General features: G+C 36.3%; 1 protein-coding gene across 8 annotated transcripts in view; it reads right to left on the bottom strand.

Annotated features, from left to right (window-relative positions):
• Positions 1-10,366, bottom strand: part of LOC124217926 (histone-lysine N-methyltransferase 2C) — a 77,146-nt gene extending 66,780 nt beyond the window's left edge. For 7 of the 8 annotated variants that reach the window (XM_046624103.2, XM_046624105.2, XM_046624107.2 and 4 more), the window contains exons 1-8: positions 10,183-10,366; positions 9,139-9,322; positions 5,498-5,666; positions 4,657-4,830; positions 3,227-3,454; positions 1,849-2,092; positions 1,246-1,363; positions 203-1,128 (exon numbers count right to left, since the gene is read on the bottom strand). In XM_046624103.2, the coding sequence (XP_046480059.1) occupies positions 203-1,128; positions 1,246-1,363; positions 1,849-2,092; positions 3,227-3,454; positions 4,657-4,830; positions 5,498-5,666; positions 9,139-9,289 (2,010 nt within the window). In that variant the 5' untranslated portion in view covers positions 9,290-9,322; positions 10,183-10,366. The remainder of the gene's footprint in view (positions 1-202; positions 1,129-1,245; positions 1,364-1,848; positions 2,093-3,226; positions 3,455-4,656; positions 4,831-5,497; positions 5,667-9,138; positions 9,323-10,182) is intronic. The other variant, XM_046624104.2, reaches the window with a different exon arrangement.
• Between the last annotated feature and the right edge of the window lie 4,934 nt (positions 10,367-15,300).

Genomic DNA, 15,300 nt, shown 5'->3' with positions numbered 1-15,300 from the left:
AATTGTCAGTACAAAATTCTTTCCCGCAGAGTGGAATTCAAAAATACATCATTCAAATGATCAAAATTCAAAAATTACATAACTAGTGAACCTTCGACCGAAGAGCTAATATTAGCATGTTATAATGCTTCATGCATTGATAAAATGAATTGCACAAGTTTAAAAAAATTTGACTGGTCATGATTGCAGTAAGAAAGCTCACCTGTAACCCCAATCCAGGCACTCCAAAAATTCCACGCATTTTCGCCTTGGGACCTCTTTTACGTCCGAATTCGGTGACTTTTTGACGTTTTTGAAAGCTCAACTTTCCAACTCCTTTTGGCCGACCAATTACTCCGCTTCCGAAACCGAGTCTTTTTTTAGCAATTTTAGATGCACAGAATGGCTTCCCTTTGCCCAAACCAATAGAGTACAACGCATCCTCTGATACTCCTGGATAATCAAATTCTGAAGAATCTCCATCGCCACAGAGACTCTCTTGAGAGGCAGTGACGCTCGAATCACCTCCGTAATCATCAGTGTTGTCCTTACGTTTAACAAGGGCCATGCGGTTGCACTGTAAACATACGTATTCGTACTCGGGCTTGGCCTCTTTACGATGATGATAAGTTGTGGGATCAGCGTCAGGATCACATGTGCCGTGAACAAATTTTTTGCACGAACTGCATTGAACCATTTCTCTGTAGGCCGCCGCACGGTAAGCTCTTCGACAAAGCGGACAAGAAAAACCTTTGTTGCGCTGCTGATAACAGGAATCACATACTGTATAATGAGCATGCCACCGAGACGACAGACCGGCACCTGGTGTGCGTGATCCACAATCAGTGCATACTCGACAGCATTTACATTTCCAACCATATTTTGGGATTGAAGTAACTATTGGCCGAAGACAACCAGGGTGATATGCTTTGTCGCATTGTTCGCACAACATGACTTTAGATGCCTCCTCTGGCTGCCTGCACACTTGACAAATACGGCACCCTGCACATTGCCAACCTGCGCGAACTCCTGGTAAAAGGGCAAGTCCGACGCAACTTCCATGATAATGACGCCCACAGATGGAGCACATTACTAGGTTCGAAACGTCTCCCATGCCATAACAGTGCATACAACTCACGTCACCATTTGCTGGAAAAATAAAATATGATGCAACGATTCAATATAGAATTGATATATATAGATATAGAATTGTGAGATTACTTTTACACACATTGTCAGTAGTATTTCAAACAAACTAATACTTACACAGCAGAGGAACTTGGCCTAAATGTTGACTACAGAATAGAGTAAATGTCTTGATATCTTGAAAACAACCAGATGCTGCAGCACACGGCAAATGAAAATAACGATTGCATGATCCCACCTATTCAACACAATAATCATTTGGTAAATATAATTATTCATTCATAAATTATAATAATGTTAAATATTGAATTCAAGTTGACGTATATTATAGATTCAGTATCGTATAATATTGTGGTACAGTTATTTGACTTTATAGGTAGCAAAAAGCTTATCGGATTTCAAATTATACCAAGAAGAATACAGACGATGCTTTTCATGCAACCTCGATGTATACAAAAATTTTGAAGTTATGAGTATCTCAATATCTTTGATAGTTTCCCAGTCATGTAAGGATTTTAAGCTTTTTTCGGGCAATCGCGATTTAAACTGCGCTGGATCAATGTAATTTGTGAATACTTAAAGCTTGAAGTTCTGATACGTTGGAAAACATTCGAAATAATGAGTGGCGGCATTCAAGACAAATTGCACCTTTTCCGTGTGTGATTGACGTGAAACTCAGTGCGGAAACGCGGGGAACTGAGAATATTAAATGAAAAATATGACCTTGCAAGGAATGCTAGCCCCGTAATGCGAACAGTAAGCACAACGGCGTGAAGAGCCCAAGACCACCGCTCGGCTTACAATTTCGGCAATCAACTCCTGATTGCTAATTGACCAAAGAGCACACGAATGATGAATGTAGAAGTGTCTGGTAGATTCGAATATCGTTCCAATTTCTGGTTCGTCTGCGTATCCAACTATGCTCAACTCCTCCACGGGTTCCGTGAAGTTTGTAAGACTAGGGTTTCTAAATGAAAAAATTTATTAGTTGCTTATAACATCAAGTACATTTTAATTATTGTTATGTTAAACTGATTTGCAGAGACGGTTACACAAGATAACTCAGGAAGTGAAATATACTATCTTAACAAGGAGTTTGACAATCTTATTCTGTGCATTTAAACCAGTTTTTCATGTAGGACAAAAACGGGGTAAAAGTACTTATACTTCGGCATTACGTTGAATAGGCTTCCATATGTGGATATAAAAAATACAATTTTTTTTTTTTCTGTTGGAGAAAATTTTAATTGTAATATATGAAACAAAAAAAAAATAGTACATGTTATTTACATTATTTGCAAAATGGTATTTTGAAAAAGAATCCTACTTTGTTATGTGGCATCACGATCAATTTTATTGAAATACATCCCACCATAGATATATTTTGTAAATTGATGAGGGAATACAATCTGTAAATGCTGTTTAAGGTAACTTGTCGAGAATGGTGTAATAAAATTAATCGGATGTTACATCAAAATGTAAATCTGAAAATTATACATTCATTCTCAAACGAATTGATATTTAATTTGTCAATAATTATTATTAATGAAACTGGAAGTATTTCTACAAACAAAACAAAAATATCTTTACAATATTTCTCTTAGTTACTCAGAGTTTAAAAATTCCCTAATTTCCCTAATTTGGCGGTTCAGTCGCCACCCTGTCTGTAAATGAAATGAAACTCTAGCAAGAAAACAAAACACTAAGTTACTGTCAATGATTGATAATAATTGATTGAAATTATTATTCCGAGTGAACAGAGCTATTCTCCTAGATCTAAATATTACTCTCGTGTTTCTGATAAGGTTCTGCAGTACAGTGATAAAAGTCACATTTTTCAATTAGAAATTAATAACACAATAATTTTATTAATTAACAATTATCATTCATCAATCACTTGTCTCCATGATTTTTAAAATCTTTTTTTTTATCCTTATCACAGGCTGAGATGCTTTCATAAGTTCAAAATCACAATTAAAATACTTAAGAGAATGCAAAGATTGAATTTAGTACAAGCTATGTCAAAAACAATGGTAACAACTAAATTGGATAACAAAGAACCTACAATAATTCAGCAAACCACTCTTTAAAAATGTATTACCTGCATTTGGCCAGACTTTTTTGCCGGCGACATGTAACAGCTCCAGAGCCACCTGCTCGAGGACTTTTATCTCCAGTTGAAGATATGTCTAACAATGTTTCGGAAACTTCTTCTTTGATCACTTTTTTCTCTAGATTAAATCCCTCAGGGCAGGACAATCGTAGTAGCTCACCCTGCCCTAGCTGACTTCGTTCGCCCAAATTGCACAATGAACACACTTTTCCGGGCCTGAATGATAATATTTTATGAAAAATTTGTTGATGCTCATACAATATAAGCATGTGATACATGTATATTTATAAATAATATATACAAATTATGTATAATATTCGACTAAACCACTGGCCAAAATACGTATATTCTGAAATATGTAAAATATACATAAAAAATGTGTACATTTTGAACTGTATAATTAATTCAGATAGTTCACTGAAGAATTGACTTATATTACATATACTGTATATGAAGTGTGTTGCCTGGATATGGTAAAAAAGAATTTTAAAATGTTTGACATTTACGTAAACAGAGTTTCAAGCACCGTTTCGTGTTTTTGTGGTACGAGGTACAAGATATTTACAGTAGGTAAAAAAAAAAAGTGCTTTACGTGCGCTGAAATAAAGTCTATGTTTAAGGTTAACACTGAAAAGCCAATGATTGTGACACATTATAGACAGTGGCAGTCTACAGTGTCTTTGTCATTAAATTTCAGTTCAATTTAGAAGAGAATAATATATTCAAAGATTTTAGCCCATTACATCGTTCTAATGTTTCTCACACACTCGTATACCACAGTTAGTTTCTCCTATTATTTGCGAGGAACCACTGGTACATCACAAATGAAGAGATGAAAGAATGAGCTGAAGTCCCGAAAATTTTAAGTCTCGAAATTTGGAAACTTAATAACCCTAACATCAAGAGAAGGACAGAATGATAAATCATAGCAGAGAACGTTTCACCTGGTAAAATTACGTTTGAATCAATGATCCTAATGTGATTGAAATTAGTAACGTTACTGCAAGAATTCATATTCAGAATAAATCGTTATTTCACTCAACTTTAAGATTGTCTGAGATTCAATAAACCAGAATTATATCAAGCATACTCATTTTTTGAAAATTTAAGGCTCTCAGACACTAGAAAAATTTCAAAATAGTTCTTTTGTTCCAATATTTTGTTGCGTTACCCTTACTAAATTCAACTTTGTTGATCCAAAGCGTACGAACTCTTCTTGAAAAGACTTTGTTTATTTATCCGAATCCATGCTATCGGTGCACCACAGTTGTAAAACTTTGTGACACCACAGAATTCAGTGTGTTTTATTTTAATACGAACTGTCAATGAAACTATTAAATTTTATCCCTCAAAAATGAACAATACAATCAAATTTTTCTATCAATGAGTTAATATCAACATAAATTCTACATGCTTACCATTGTTCTGGAAAATATGGTGGTTCTTCGGGTGCTGGCATTGATCGGTCCATGCTAGATCCTTCTCCATCACCTAAAGGGTCCTCTATATTACGTAACGGGCTTGGAGATTCTGAATGAGTGTCGTCGTCTTTGCTTTTTGTACGGCGTGGTATTCCGCGCATATACCCAAACCTGCAACAGTAAATGGAATCAGCAATCAAAGTCACAGTTTGAAAAATTGAATTTTCCTAAAGCTCAAAGGGTTAAAAAATTATTATATTAAATACAGCACTAGAGGATATTTGTAGAACGAGTATCCAGTAGCATAGAATCAATTGCATGAAACAAAGTGAAATAATAGGTAAACCAATTTATAAAATTGGACATTCTAATCTTGTTAGCGTAGAATTTCGACCTTTCAATCAAATCTTGTCTTGTTGATGATATTGTCTTGTTATTAGGTTTTGAAGCATCAAAACTGTGGAATATTAGCAAATCAGGAGTATCATTTTTTCAATAATACGACAGTTGGATGTATGGCAATACATCTCAATATATTGAAGTTGTATGTAATGCTATTTCAGTTGGATAATAAATACAAAATCAAATTGTACCGCCTTTAAAAATTTTTTCTTACAGCCGTTTTTGGACATAGGAGACTTGGAAAATTAAAACTTACTTTTATTATGCCAGGATCTCAAACTCGAAAAAGTTTGAAATAACCTACTCATAAATTTCAGAAAGTCTCTGTTCTGGATGAGTCGGTAAGTACTACCTTGAATTCAATCATCACTAATATTGTGAAACGAATTCAATACTTTAAAAATTATAAATTTGGATTTTTCAGTCAGTTTCTTACCCCTTGCCTCTAGTCATCCCTCTGCCAAAGGGTCGATTCCGTACTCCTCGTACGAGTGGTCTCTCTTTTCGTGGCCTTCCAGGGCCTCTTCTGATGTTAAGTGGCTTTCCTCCAGGGAAAGGAAATTTCTGGCACCGCATTGGATCATGAAATACTTCATCGTGAATTACTAAACAAGGAACAGAAGGAACAGAATAAATTATAAATATTGTGCAAAAATGATGAAAATAGATGTAAAACGTTATGCGGTACATAATCCAATTAAATTGGTACATTATGTATCAAGGGCAGAAAGGAGGTGATTTTGAGGAGTGTGAAGCTAGCTGCACAAACGAAACGAGAGTCAAAATCGCATTCCACCCATGTTACACACGATATTGTTTGCCCGACTCTTTTGAAAAGCAAAGTACTCAAAAGAAACATCAGTGCCATTGATTTATTTATGTATACAGGGAGAAATGTATGGTTTAATGTTTTATAAAATATATTTCTTAGTTCAATTATTGACATGACACCAACTGATAGCACGTATTTGTTACGCGAAGAGGCGCCGTATTTGCTTTGGTTTAGCTGGGCGGAAAGTTCGTGTCTGCCCGATTCCGAATTGGCCTGAAACGCGCTACTTTGCGCATGATTTACATGCATGAAATTACGCGTTTTCGAAGGGATCGGAGAAAATAGCTATTTTCATACCAAGGGCATAAAGTGTTACGCCCGTGATGCGAACAATATTTTTCATCCTATATAGGCGTGAAACGAGATTTCATATCAGAGACTCCGTGAACTCTACCACTTCTTTCAGACTCAGTAACATTTTTGATAAATGGTCAGATTTTAGCACTACCTAATAGTATGTTCTATGATAATTGCTCGTCTTTTTTCCCCCCTTAGTAATATATTTCATTTATTTACCAGAAAAATATGAATAGATAAAATATTTACAAAAAAGTAAGGCACATCAGAAAAATTTCGACATGGAGATAGATATTTTACTTTTCGAAAGTTTTGAATTAAAACGGATGAAATTGTTTTTCCTTGATAAACCATTCGAATTGGTCAAAATTTGCTCAGAAGAATATTTTGAGAAATATACAAAAACAAAAAAACGACTTTGTATTTTACAGAATTTTTAAATTGATTTCTCGTCACATAAGTCATAATCGATTATACTCCCGATTGCCAGCCAATAAACAATATTCCAAACTTTGTTAGTGTGCAAATGTAATTTTTTTTTTTTTACTTACTTCTTTTTAGATCTAGATATGAGAAAAATACGACTCCAAAATAAAGGGATAAAAAATCTTGAAAAAAATTATAAAAGAACTAGTGTTCTCTCTAATGTAATACTAGAATCTAGATAACTATCAGAATTCTTGATGAAACTTAAAAAATATGGCAGAGTTTATCAAGGTTTACTTGTCTAACATTAAAACATTTATGAGTCAGGTCATGCATTCTCGACATTTTCTGTCAATCCATCATTTTTACTATTTCATTATTACAGCGCATAGGATTCTAATTTGGAAATCATGCATTACTAACCAATCAAATTAACATCTATAAGTAGTCTATATGTATACTAAATAGTCGAAAAAAAAACTTCGTTTGAGTAAGGGCATACCAACCAAAGTGAAGTATTGATATAAATTGAACATTATTAATGAAAATCTTAGAAGAATTGGTTAAAATAATTTGACACGTAATGCAAGACAACAATGATTTTTATATAAAACAATGATTTTTATATCAAAATTAATGTTACTAACTTCAACCATGTTGAATTAACAGGCATTTAGCGTTTTTCTTTGTTATTGAAAATATATATCTACAGATACGAGGCTCTGCTAAGTAAACCAGAAACACTAAGCTGAAAAACCATCTTAATATGATGAGTAAAAAGCCTTTGAATGGATATTCAAAATTATAGGATTTCAATTAGCCGTTTTGTTTGCAGTATTAATAGTAAAAGACTATCATAGTGAGCACCTTTGGCTTTATTCTGCAAAATTTATGTACTAAGTTAAGATAATTTTTCTTATATTTGATCTGTATCATTAAAGTTTGAACAAGGTGTAGTACTATTTGAATTACCATAGTAGATACTGAAACACATGCAAGCTGAATTGCTTGCAAGTGGCACGGACAAGTATCAAATTCATCAAAAATTGGAATGAGGAATGCAAAAAAACATGAAACTGAAGCTAGAAGTTAAATTTAGCAGCTAAGATTCCCTGAGAGTATCAACTTTCCATGAAACTTGACAAAATTTTGATCACTAAGCTTGACTGCCTTATTTCAAGCAAGTGTGGATACTAATCGTAGTTGCTAGGTTCAGCCACATTGAAAATATACAACTGGAAAACAGCTGCCATTGTTGATTACAAATTGCTTTTTCAATATGCAATAGTAAATACATTTTAAATTCATTCATATTCAGATAGGCAAAATGGGTTGCTATGCACAGACAACTGCACTTAAAGATCTAAGGCCAATGTTCAAGGATACTTTAAAATTGATTTACTATGTAAGGAATAAGCATTCAACAAGAATATTTCAGGTTATATTGCAATTCCTTATTTCAACCATAGGTTCTTGTCTTTATAGCATAATAATACTTGAGTGAAGTTATACACAGAACTGTTAGCACAACGTACGGAATATATTATGTTGTGAAAAAAAAAATATTAGATGAGGATTGAAAATGTTATTTTCCAAAAACGGATTACCTTTTTCACACTATAAGCTGTTTATGAGTTATGTGACGGTAGTATTTTGGGTACTTTCTGTAATTATCGAATGTATTATCAAAAATAGAATTTGCCTTATAAATAATGATTTCATGCTCAGGATACGCGATGGCTGATAGTTAATTTGTTTTCTTTTTGTAACGAATACAATCATGAGCAATTTTTTAAAATAATAACATGATACTATTATAAAATTTTTTGCCTGTGAATTTTTTAGCAAATATGTTTTTCACAAGTTCTGTTATGTTAGCGTTACCAACTAGAGACTTGGAAGATTACTGGAAAAGTTAACTTTTGTAGCATATTTAGGTCTATAAAATTAGAAAATAATTGGGAGAGTTCTAAATAACAGAACAATAGATAAAACTGTTAAAGGTCATGAAGAGAAATTATAATTGTGAAAATTTCAGGGTCAAAATAGAAAATGCCAGGATAATTCCACCCTTTATTCAATGTGCAGCACAGTCTTAATAAAAAAATCCAAATATGTAGAACGGAAGTTAGGGACTGTCTAACTCGCTCACTGGGTGCGTCAATGAAAAGGACACATGCAGTTGAAACTCCTACAGAGAAGATTAACCTGCACCCTTATAATATCGTAAGATACGTGGTACGTCGATCGGGCCAAACATGAAAGCCACAAGTGAAAGCTGTGATATTTCTACGTGTAACCGTCTTTGCTGTTGATTATAGGCACACACCAATGGAATTTAAATCGTAAGCCAAGAGGTTAATCACATGTGCAACATTATTCGTTTGAAATCCGAATCGTCGGTTTGAAATACAGATTTCCAGTTTTAGAAGATAAATATTTAAGACCATTAGCCATGCGGTTGAATTGTCAGAGAGATAGCTAAGCTTGTTGAGTTACCATTCTTAGTTTTTAATACTAACGATTGCCAGGTGTTGAAACTGGGCCAAGCAGTTGATCAGAACTTGCAGGGGAAATAGGGATTCCTCCACTATCCTCATCATCGTCATCTCCATCCGTCGCCTCGTCAAGATCCATTTCCTCCTCTCCCTCCAAGCGTTCTTCGTCATCCATGACTCAACCAGGACTGGACTCTTTCTACCTGCACTTCAAACAGAATTGTAGAATACATTTTGTGTTATTACATTATTACTCAGGTACTACGAAGTCAAATTATATTACCAAGTGACTGAAATTATTCAAAGTCATGAGATCTCCCAAAATTCTTATACTGGGAATTCAAATCCTAAATTGACGGCGCAACAAATGTTCTCAAATACTGGTCGTGTCTTTGAGTTACTGTTTTCCAATACACGTATCCAAAGTGCAAAGTTACTTGTCTTACAGAAAATGTGAATCGCTTGTGTAATTACAAACAATCAACGTTTTGTTTTGACACATACAGGGATCGAAGCGTACTCAGTGCATAAACAATTTAAAATCTCTTACAAATTAATGTGTCAGCATTTGCACGACGATAAAACATGCGCTTATAAACTGGTTGTGATTGAATCAGACACTGGTTACTCAGAATAGCTGGTAAGATTTGCAGTGGACATTACAATTTTCAGCAGCAAGAAAGTGTTTGTGCGATATTTGGGCGATATATTGCGCGCGGCAAGCGCACAACATATTTTCTGTTCAACTACGAGAGGATGGCGTGCCATTCGCGCGGCTCGGTGTCGGCGCTGGCCCCACTTCGAAGTGTACGAATCTAGATATATCATCGATCAGATCTCTTTGGCATTAACATGTAAAAAGTATCTCAAATCATTATACTTGACTTTATAGCTGTTCTCTTTAATATATTCAAGAGCCTAGTGAGCAAAAAAGAGTGACTGGATATATTTACAATTAGGAAATGGGGTCTGTTTGCAAAGCTTTAAGAACGGTGGAAACGCCATTGCTCTGTCAGGGTTTGTAGGCTATAAACACACCCTATACACTTTGAACAATTAAAGGCGTACCTTCTTATTACTGTTGCAGCGTTAATCGTTTCATCACAGTTTCAGGGATTGGATTTCTTGATTCTTCGTCGGAATTAGCACAGCTTAACCAGGTAAACATCTTGTAATAACAGAAAAAATGTCACAATCTAATCGAACGGAAGAGTATGCAACAGACAAACCGCTGGAGTCACGGAGACTGAAAACCGGCCGGAAAAAGAAGAGACTAGCTTACGTCAGTATCGTGTGTGACTACGTTCAGAATCCCATAGGTGGCATTTTCGAATTGCAAGATGGCCGGGAACGTGACGCAGTGATGTGACTATGGACCACCCATGGACTCATAGAGATAGACTACGCGGTGTATGCACCGAGCTTAAGCCGTAATTAGAAAGAGAGAGCAACAGCAGGACTGTCTTTCTCTGTTGCACGATTGAAAAAGTAGGAACAGCTGCCGCGCGGGGAAAACATAAAGGTAAGCTGAGAGTATCTTGTATAAGGGTGCGTTCAGAAATTAGCTGGCAGCGCTCAAAACTCCCTAAGACAGAGGCAGAGTTACTCACGAATTCGGCAGGGCAAGAGATAAAAGATTGTTGACGGCAGTAAGGGCTAATATCAGAACGCACCTTAAACGTGGGATATCATAGGCAGCAAAAAGTAGCATCAGTTTAGTAACTTACCAGATATTACTAGAATCTGTCTAGTTATTTGACGCAGCAGCAGCAGCGCTGCTCATAAAACGTCTTGAGTTCGCATGAATGAACTTCGAGCAGCAAAAACTTGTGCCGGAAGTGCTAGTAACTTTCAGTGAATTGCTGCTGCTGCCGCTACTTTATACTATAGACATATAAGAATAGACTGCGCGAGCTCGGAGGTAGCAGCCCGTTGGTGAATGCGATAGCGGGATAGAAAAAAAGCTGCATGTGGGCCCATTAGGGCCTATTCTTCTATCCTTGTCTAATCGCGCGTATGCGCACTCAGCATTCTCCCGCAGTGTAGTATACTGGCATACACGACTCGCGTGTTCCGCGCATGCGCGATTAGACAAGGATAGAGGAGGGCCTATATGCAGCTTTCTCTTTCTACCGCGCTATCGCACTCTCAGCCCGCTCACGCGGTCTATTCTTATATGTCTATGCTTTATACTGCCCAGAAAAGGTTCTACTTTGAATCTTACGTGGAAATGTATCATTTCGGGAACCAAATGTTTTTTTCATGTTTCATAAAAATCAATTTGGGTATTTTTGAGACGGGTTTGAAAAATGATAGGGTAGCCGAGTGATTGAAAAAATTTGAAAAAATTCTTAGAAGCTTTTCAGTGTAGTGGTTGTAGTAACGGAGAAACAATCCTTAGTGAAATTGCAAGATATCATGGTCAACCGTTCACTGAGTTGGCGTGGAATCCCACATAGGTATACATAGAAAGAACATAATAACCAATATCGACAAATACAAAAATAGAAAGTTCAAAATCGGGAAAATTTCTTAGGTGTATTTCTTGGAGCATATACTACTGCAAGTAGCTCCGCGTATACAGAAAATGTAGCGTAGGAATCAGAGAGAGAGAGGTATATGAGGGAAATTTTTCGAAAATTTATAATCCAACCGAGGTAAATGAGGGGTCAACTATATGGAGCCCAATTGCCGCTTGTGCGCGGTAATATTCATCAATGCCCTAAATCGAGATTGATATAAATGTTATAAAATGAAACAGGATTGCACAAATTAATAGATATTTTCGATTCATCAAATAACTACTTGCGTTCTCTACCTATATTAAAAAATAGTTTTTAAATCTAACAATAAAATTTACAAATAAACAAAACGTTTCTAACTGTTAATTTAATAGCAGAGAAATGTAACGCATTGAAGTTTTCCCAAGAAATAAACAAATCATGTGCACCACCGAGTCACTATATCCTATTCAAGTAAGCAGGCCTTCTTTTCCTTTTTTTCCTTTTTCTTTGTTAGCTATTCTCTTTTGCTCGAAGATATGTGCTAAAGTACTCTGTTCTTAACAAAACTTTCCTCGAATTTCCAAAGGTTAGGTTTACTTTTCCAGTTTTTCTTATTACTCTAGAGATCTCTTCTTTGGTTGAAATAATCGATTAGGTTAGGGATACCATTGGGGATACATAAATCTACTCGTACTTTCGCGATCCCCCCCCCGCCGCGCCTCTTTTCCTTCTTTAGGTCATCGATCTAGAAGGAAATACACATGCTGCGTTTCAAACATCACATATATGCAGTGTCCAACCCACGGTCTGTGGACAGACCTAAGCGCAACGGTCAGTTTTTGGCCGAAGCCGAAGCCAAAGGTTCGACCATATTTACGAATCTTAACACTGACTCAAAAGAATAAATAACCATGCAAATTCTGTACTGTTATGTTGTTTTATGCGCTATAATCATCATATCATATCATACATCATACATCATACATATTATTAAAGTTCGAAACCAAAGTTTAGATGTCGGATGCTCGGATGTTCAGAAAATGAGGTCACTCAAAATTTTTTCTCCCTTGACGTCATCGATCTATAGTAATCGTCACGACCAAAATCAGCTAGCCGAATTCGTCAGTCTGGAAACAACCGCGCAGTAGAGAGGACGTATGAGAATCACGCTCCACAGATTTCGAGTACCGGGTTTTCTACCTCCTGGATTCTGCACTGCGGGTCCGCTTCCTGGTGGATCTCGTCCTCCAGGACAAGCGCTCCATAGTTTTGGCTGTCCAGGTCCTTAACCTGGTGACTTTTTATTTGTAGGACTAATTTTTCGTATTCTAGCTGTCAAGGTCCTCCACCTGGTGGATCTGGACCTCCAGGACAAGCGCTCCGTAGTTCTGGCTGTCCAGGTCCTTGACCTGACAACTTTTGACCTTCCGGACTAATTTTCAAATTTACAAGTTTGATTATTGAAAACGTCATGTTTTTTACTATCAAACCAATATGCATGCGTCAGATAACATTTTGAATCGGAAAAAAACCGAACGACCAGGATCAACAAATTGCAATTGGTGAATAGTTGGCATTGTCTACATAGGAATACATGACAATAACGTCGTTCAATTAGAGCTAAAATTGCTGTGCGTCGTGTTTCAAATCTATCGGCACTTAGCTGATTGTTCTGTGGTATTTTTTGACGAAATTTATTGTCATAAAATCACAATACGTTATACTTACATGCATGTGTAATCGTGATTTGTAGTATTATATAGAAAAAATCTTACGGGCAGATTCGGTTCGCGTCACATGCACAAAGACAGTGTTCATTCTATATACTGTGAAGCAAATACCAGAATTCTTTGAGAAGTCCATCGTGCCCCAGTCTCCCCTAGAACTATGTCATCTGGTAAAACACTGACAACGAGTATGCAAGCGTACGAGCCCAAAAACCAGTTACACTAGGCATCCGACCCCGAGCGAGGGTTTTAAAACTAGTTTATAATAATACAACGATAACACGTTATGAACACGCAGATAGCTTTATTAATGATTTTCTCAGTAATATAATAATAATATGCAGCTTGGAAATGGAGAGTATATAATTCGCGCATAAATAACTGTTGCCAGTTTTTTGGATTCAATGTAACTCATGAATTTCATTATATCGAGGGCCCAAGAAATTTTTTTGTGACAAAAACCAGCATAACGGCGTAACCATAAATTTCGATTGCACTATAATCTGAGAGCGCATAATTAAATCTTCAAAATGGCACGATCAGTTTTCCTAAACCTTCTAAATTTAGGGATAAGGGGCTGACTGTCGTTTGTAGTCAGCAGCCTTACTGAAAATAATTATTTTCTCGTTAGATTTCGTTTCTCGAAATCTCTTCATAACGCTATCCGACAGCTCATACAAAGCGCAACACTTGATGTTTTTTCAAATTTTTTCACGCTTCCGAAAAGCCGGAATCAATTTACATTGATCGAAAAATTGATATATATTTACATAGATAACAAATAATTACAATAACAGGGTGGTGGTTTTTAATCGTCCCAGGCGAATGAATATCTCGAAAACTACAAGAGGTACAAAAAAAAAATAGAAATTTCTTGAGTACTTGGTGATTTTAAATAGGGAACACGTATTTTGACTATGATAGGCTGATGACTTGTTCGTGTGATTTCAAAAATCAACTCATATCAGCATCGTTTTTCTCCCTCGAAACCCTGCAAATTTTGTGTCAAACTTTTTCCCGTATCTCTTCTAGTTTCCGAGATATTTTCCCGGAGCGATTGCCCGGAAAGACTGCTCAGTATATATATATATAGTATATATATATATACATATAATTAATGTAAAAGTCCGGAGCGTGTAAAGTAGTAACTTTATTAGCCGTATTTGATCCGGAAACTAATCGTGCATGTGTTACAAAGAAAAAAAAAATTATACATCAGAAACGCTTCTTACACCTCATAAGAATGTATAAAATGAAACGTTGCGAAATAAAATGTTTTAGGAACGTTAAAAATTTAATCACAGATTGACGTAACAATAGCAATGTTTCTATTAAATTTTCTAACATTTTGTGCTGTGCGGTGCACCTCCCAGGGTGGATTCTGAACAATTCAAGGCCACTGGTGTCGTCTGCTAGCATCCATTTGAACTCAGGGTCGATTACGTAATTTCACCATCCAAGCATTCCGATTAGTTTGCAAAGTCTAGTCATCCGATCAAAATGCCTGGGCGGTGGGAAAGTTGAGATGTGCAATTATACAATTCGACCCTACACAGCAAACGACACATGCTGTCTTGAGTCAGTTGTGTCGGATCGGGTCGAATCCCAGGAGGAGTGCAACACTCCGGAGTTCGAAAAATTCCGAAATTTAAAAATAACATGTCACCATTAATTCCTCGTTCACCGACCGGCTTGGGATGGGAACCTAGAGGAGGGCGAGCGAGTCCGATAGTCAAGCAGAAAAAAATTCAGCGTCTCTGGCACATGATTCTATAAAGCATTGCGTGACAACGTGACAGACTCGTCATTGCGATCCGACAACCGTGGCATTGATAGAAATTGGCGTGCGTGCGCAGTTCAGTGTTTCTCTTTCATTGTTGCTGGATTTGGGATAACATTATCTCCGTCGAATTCACCCCCCACCCCTTCGACCGTTATTTCGACATGCCGGCGCC

The sequence above is a fragment of the Neodiprion pinetum genome, chromosome 4, assembly GCF_021155775.2.
Source record: "Neodiprion pinetum isolate iyNeoPine1 chromosome 4, iyNeoPine1.2, whole genome shotgun sequence".
Lineage (NCBI taxonomy): Eukaryota > Metazoa > Arthropoda > Insecta > Hymenoptera > Diprionidae > Neodiprion > Neodiprion pinetum.
The sequence above is the reverse complement of the archived record's forward strand: the minus strand, read 5'-3'. Positions and strand labels throughout refer to the sequence as shown.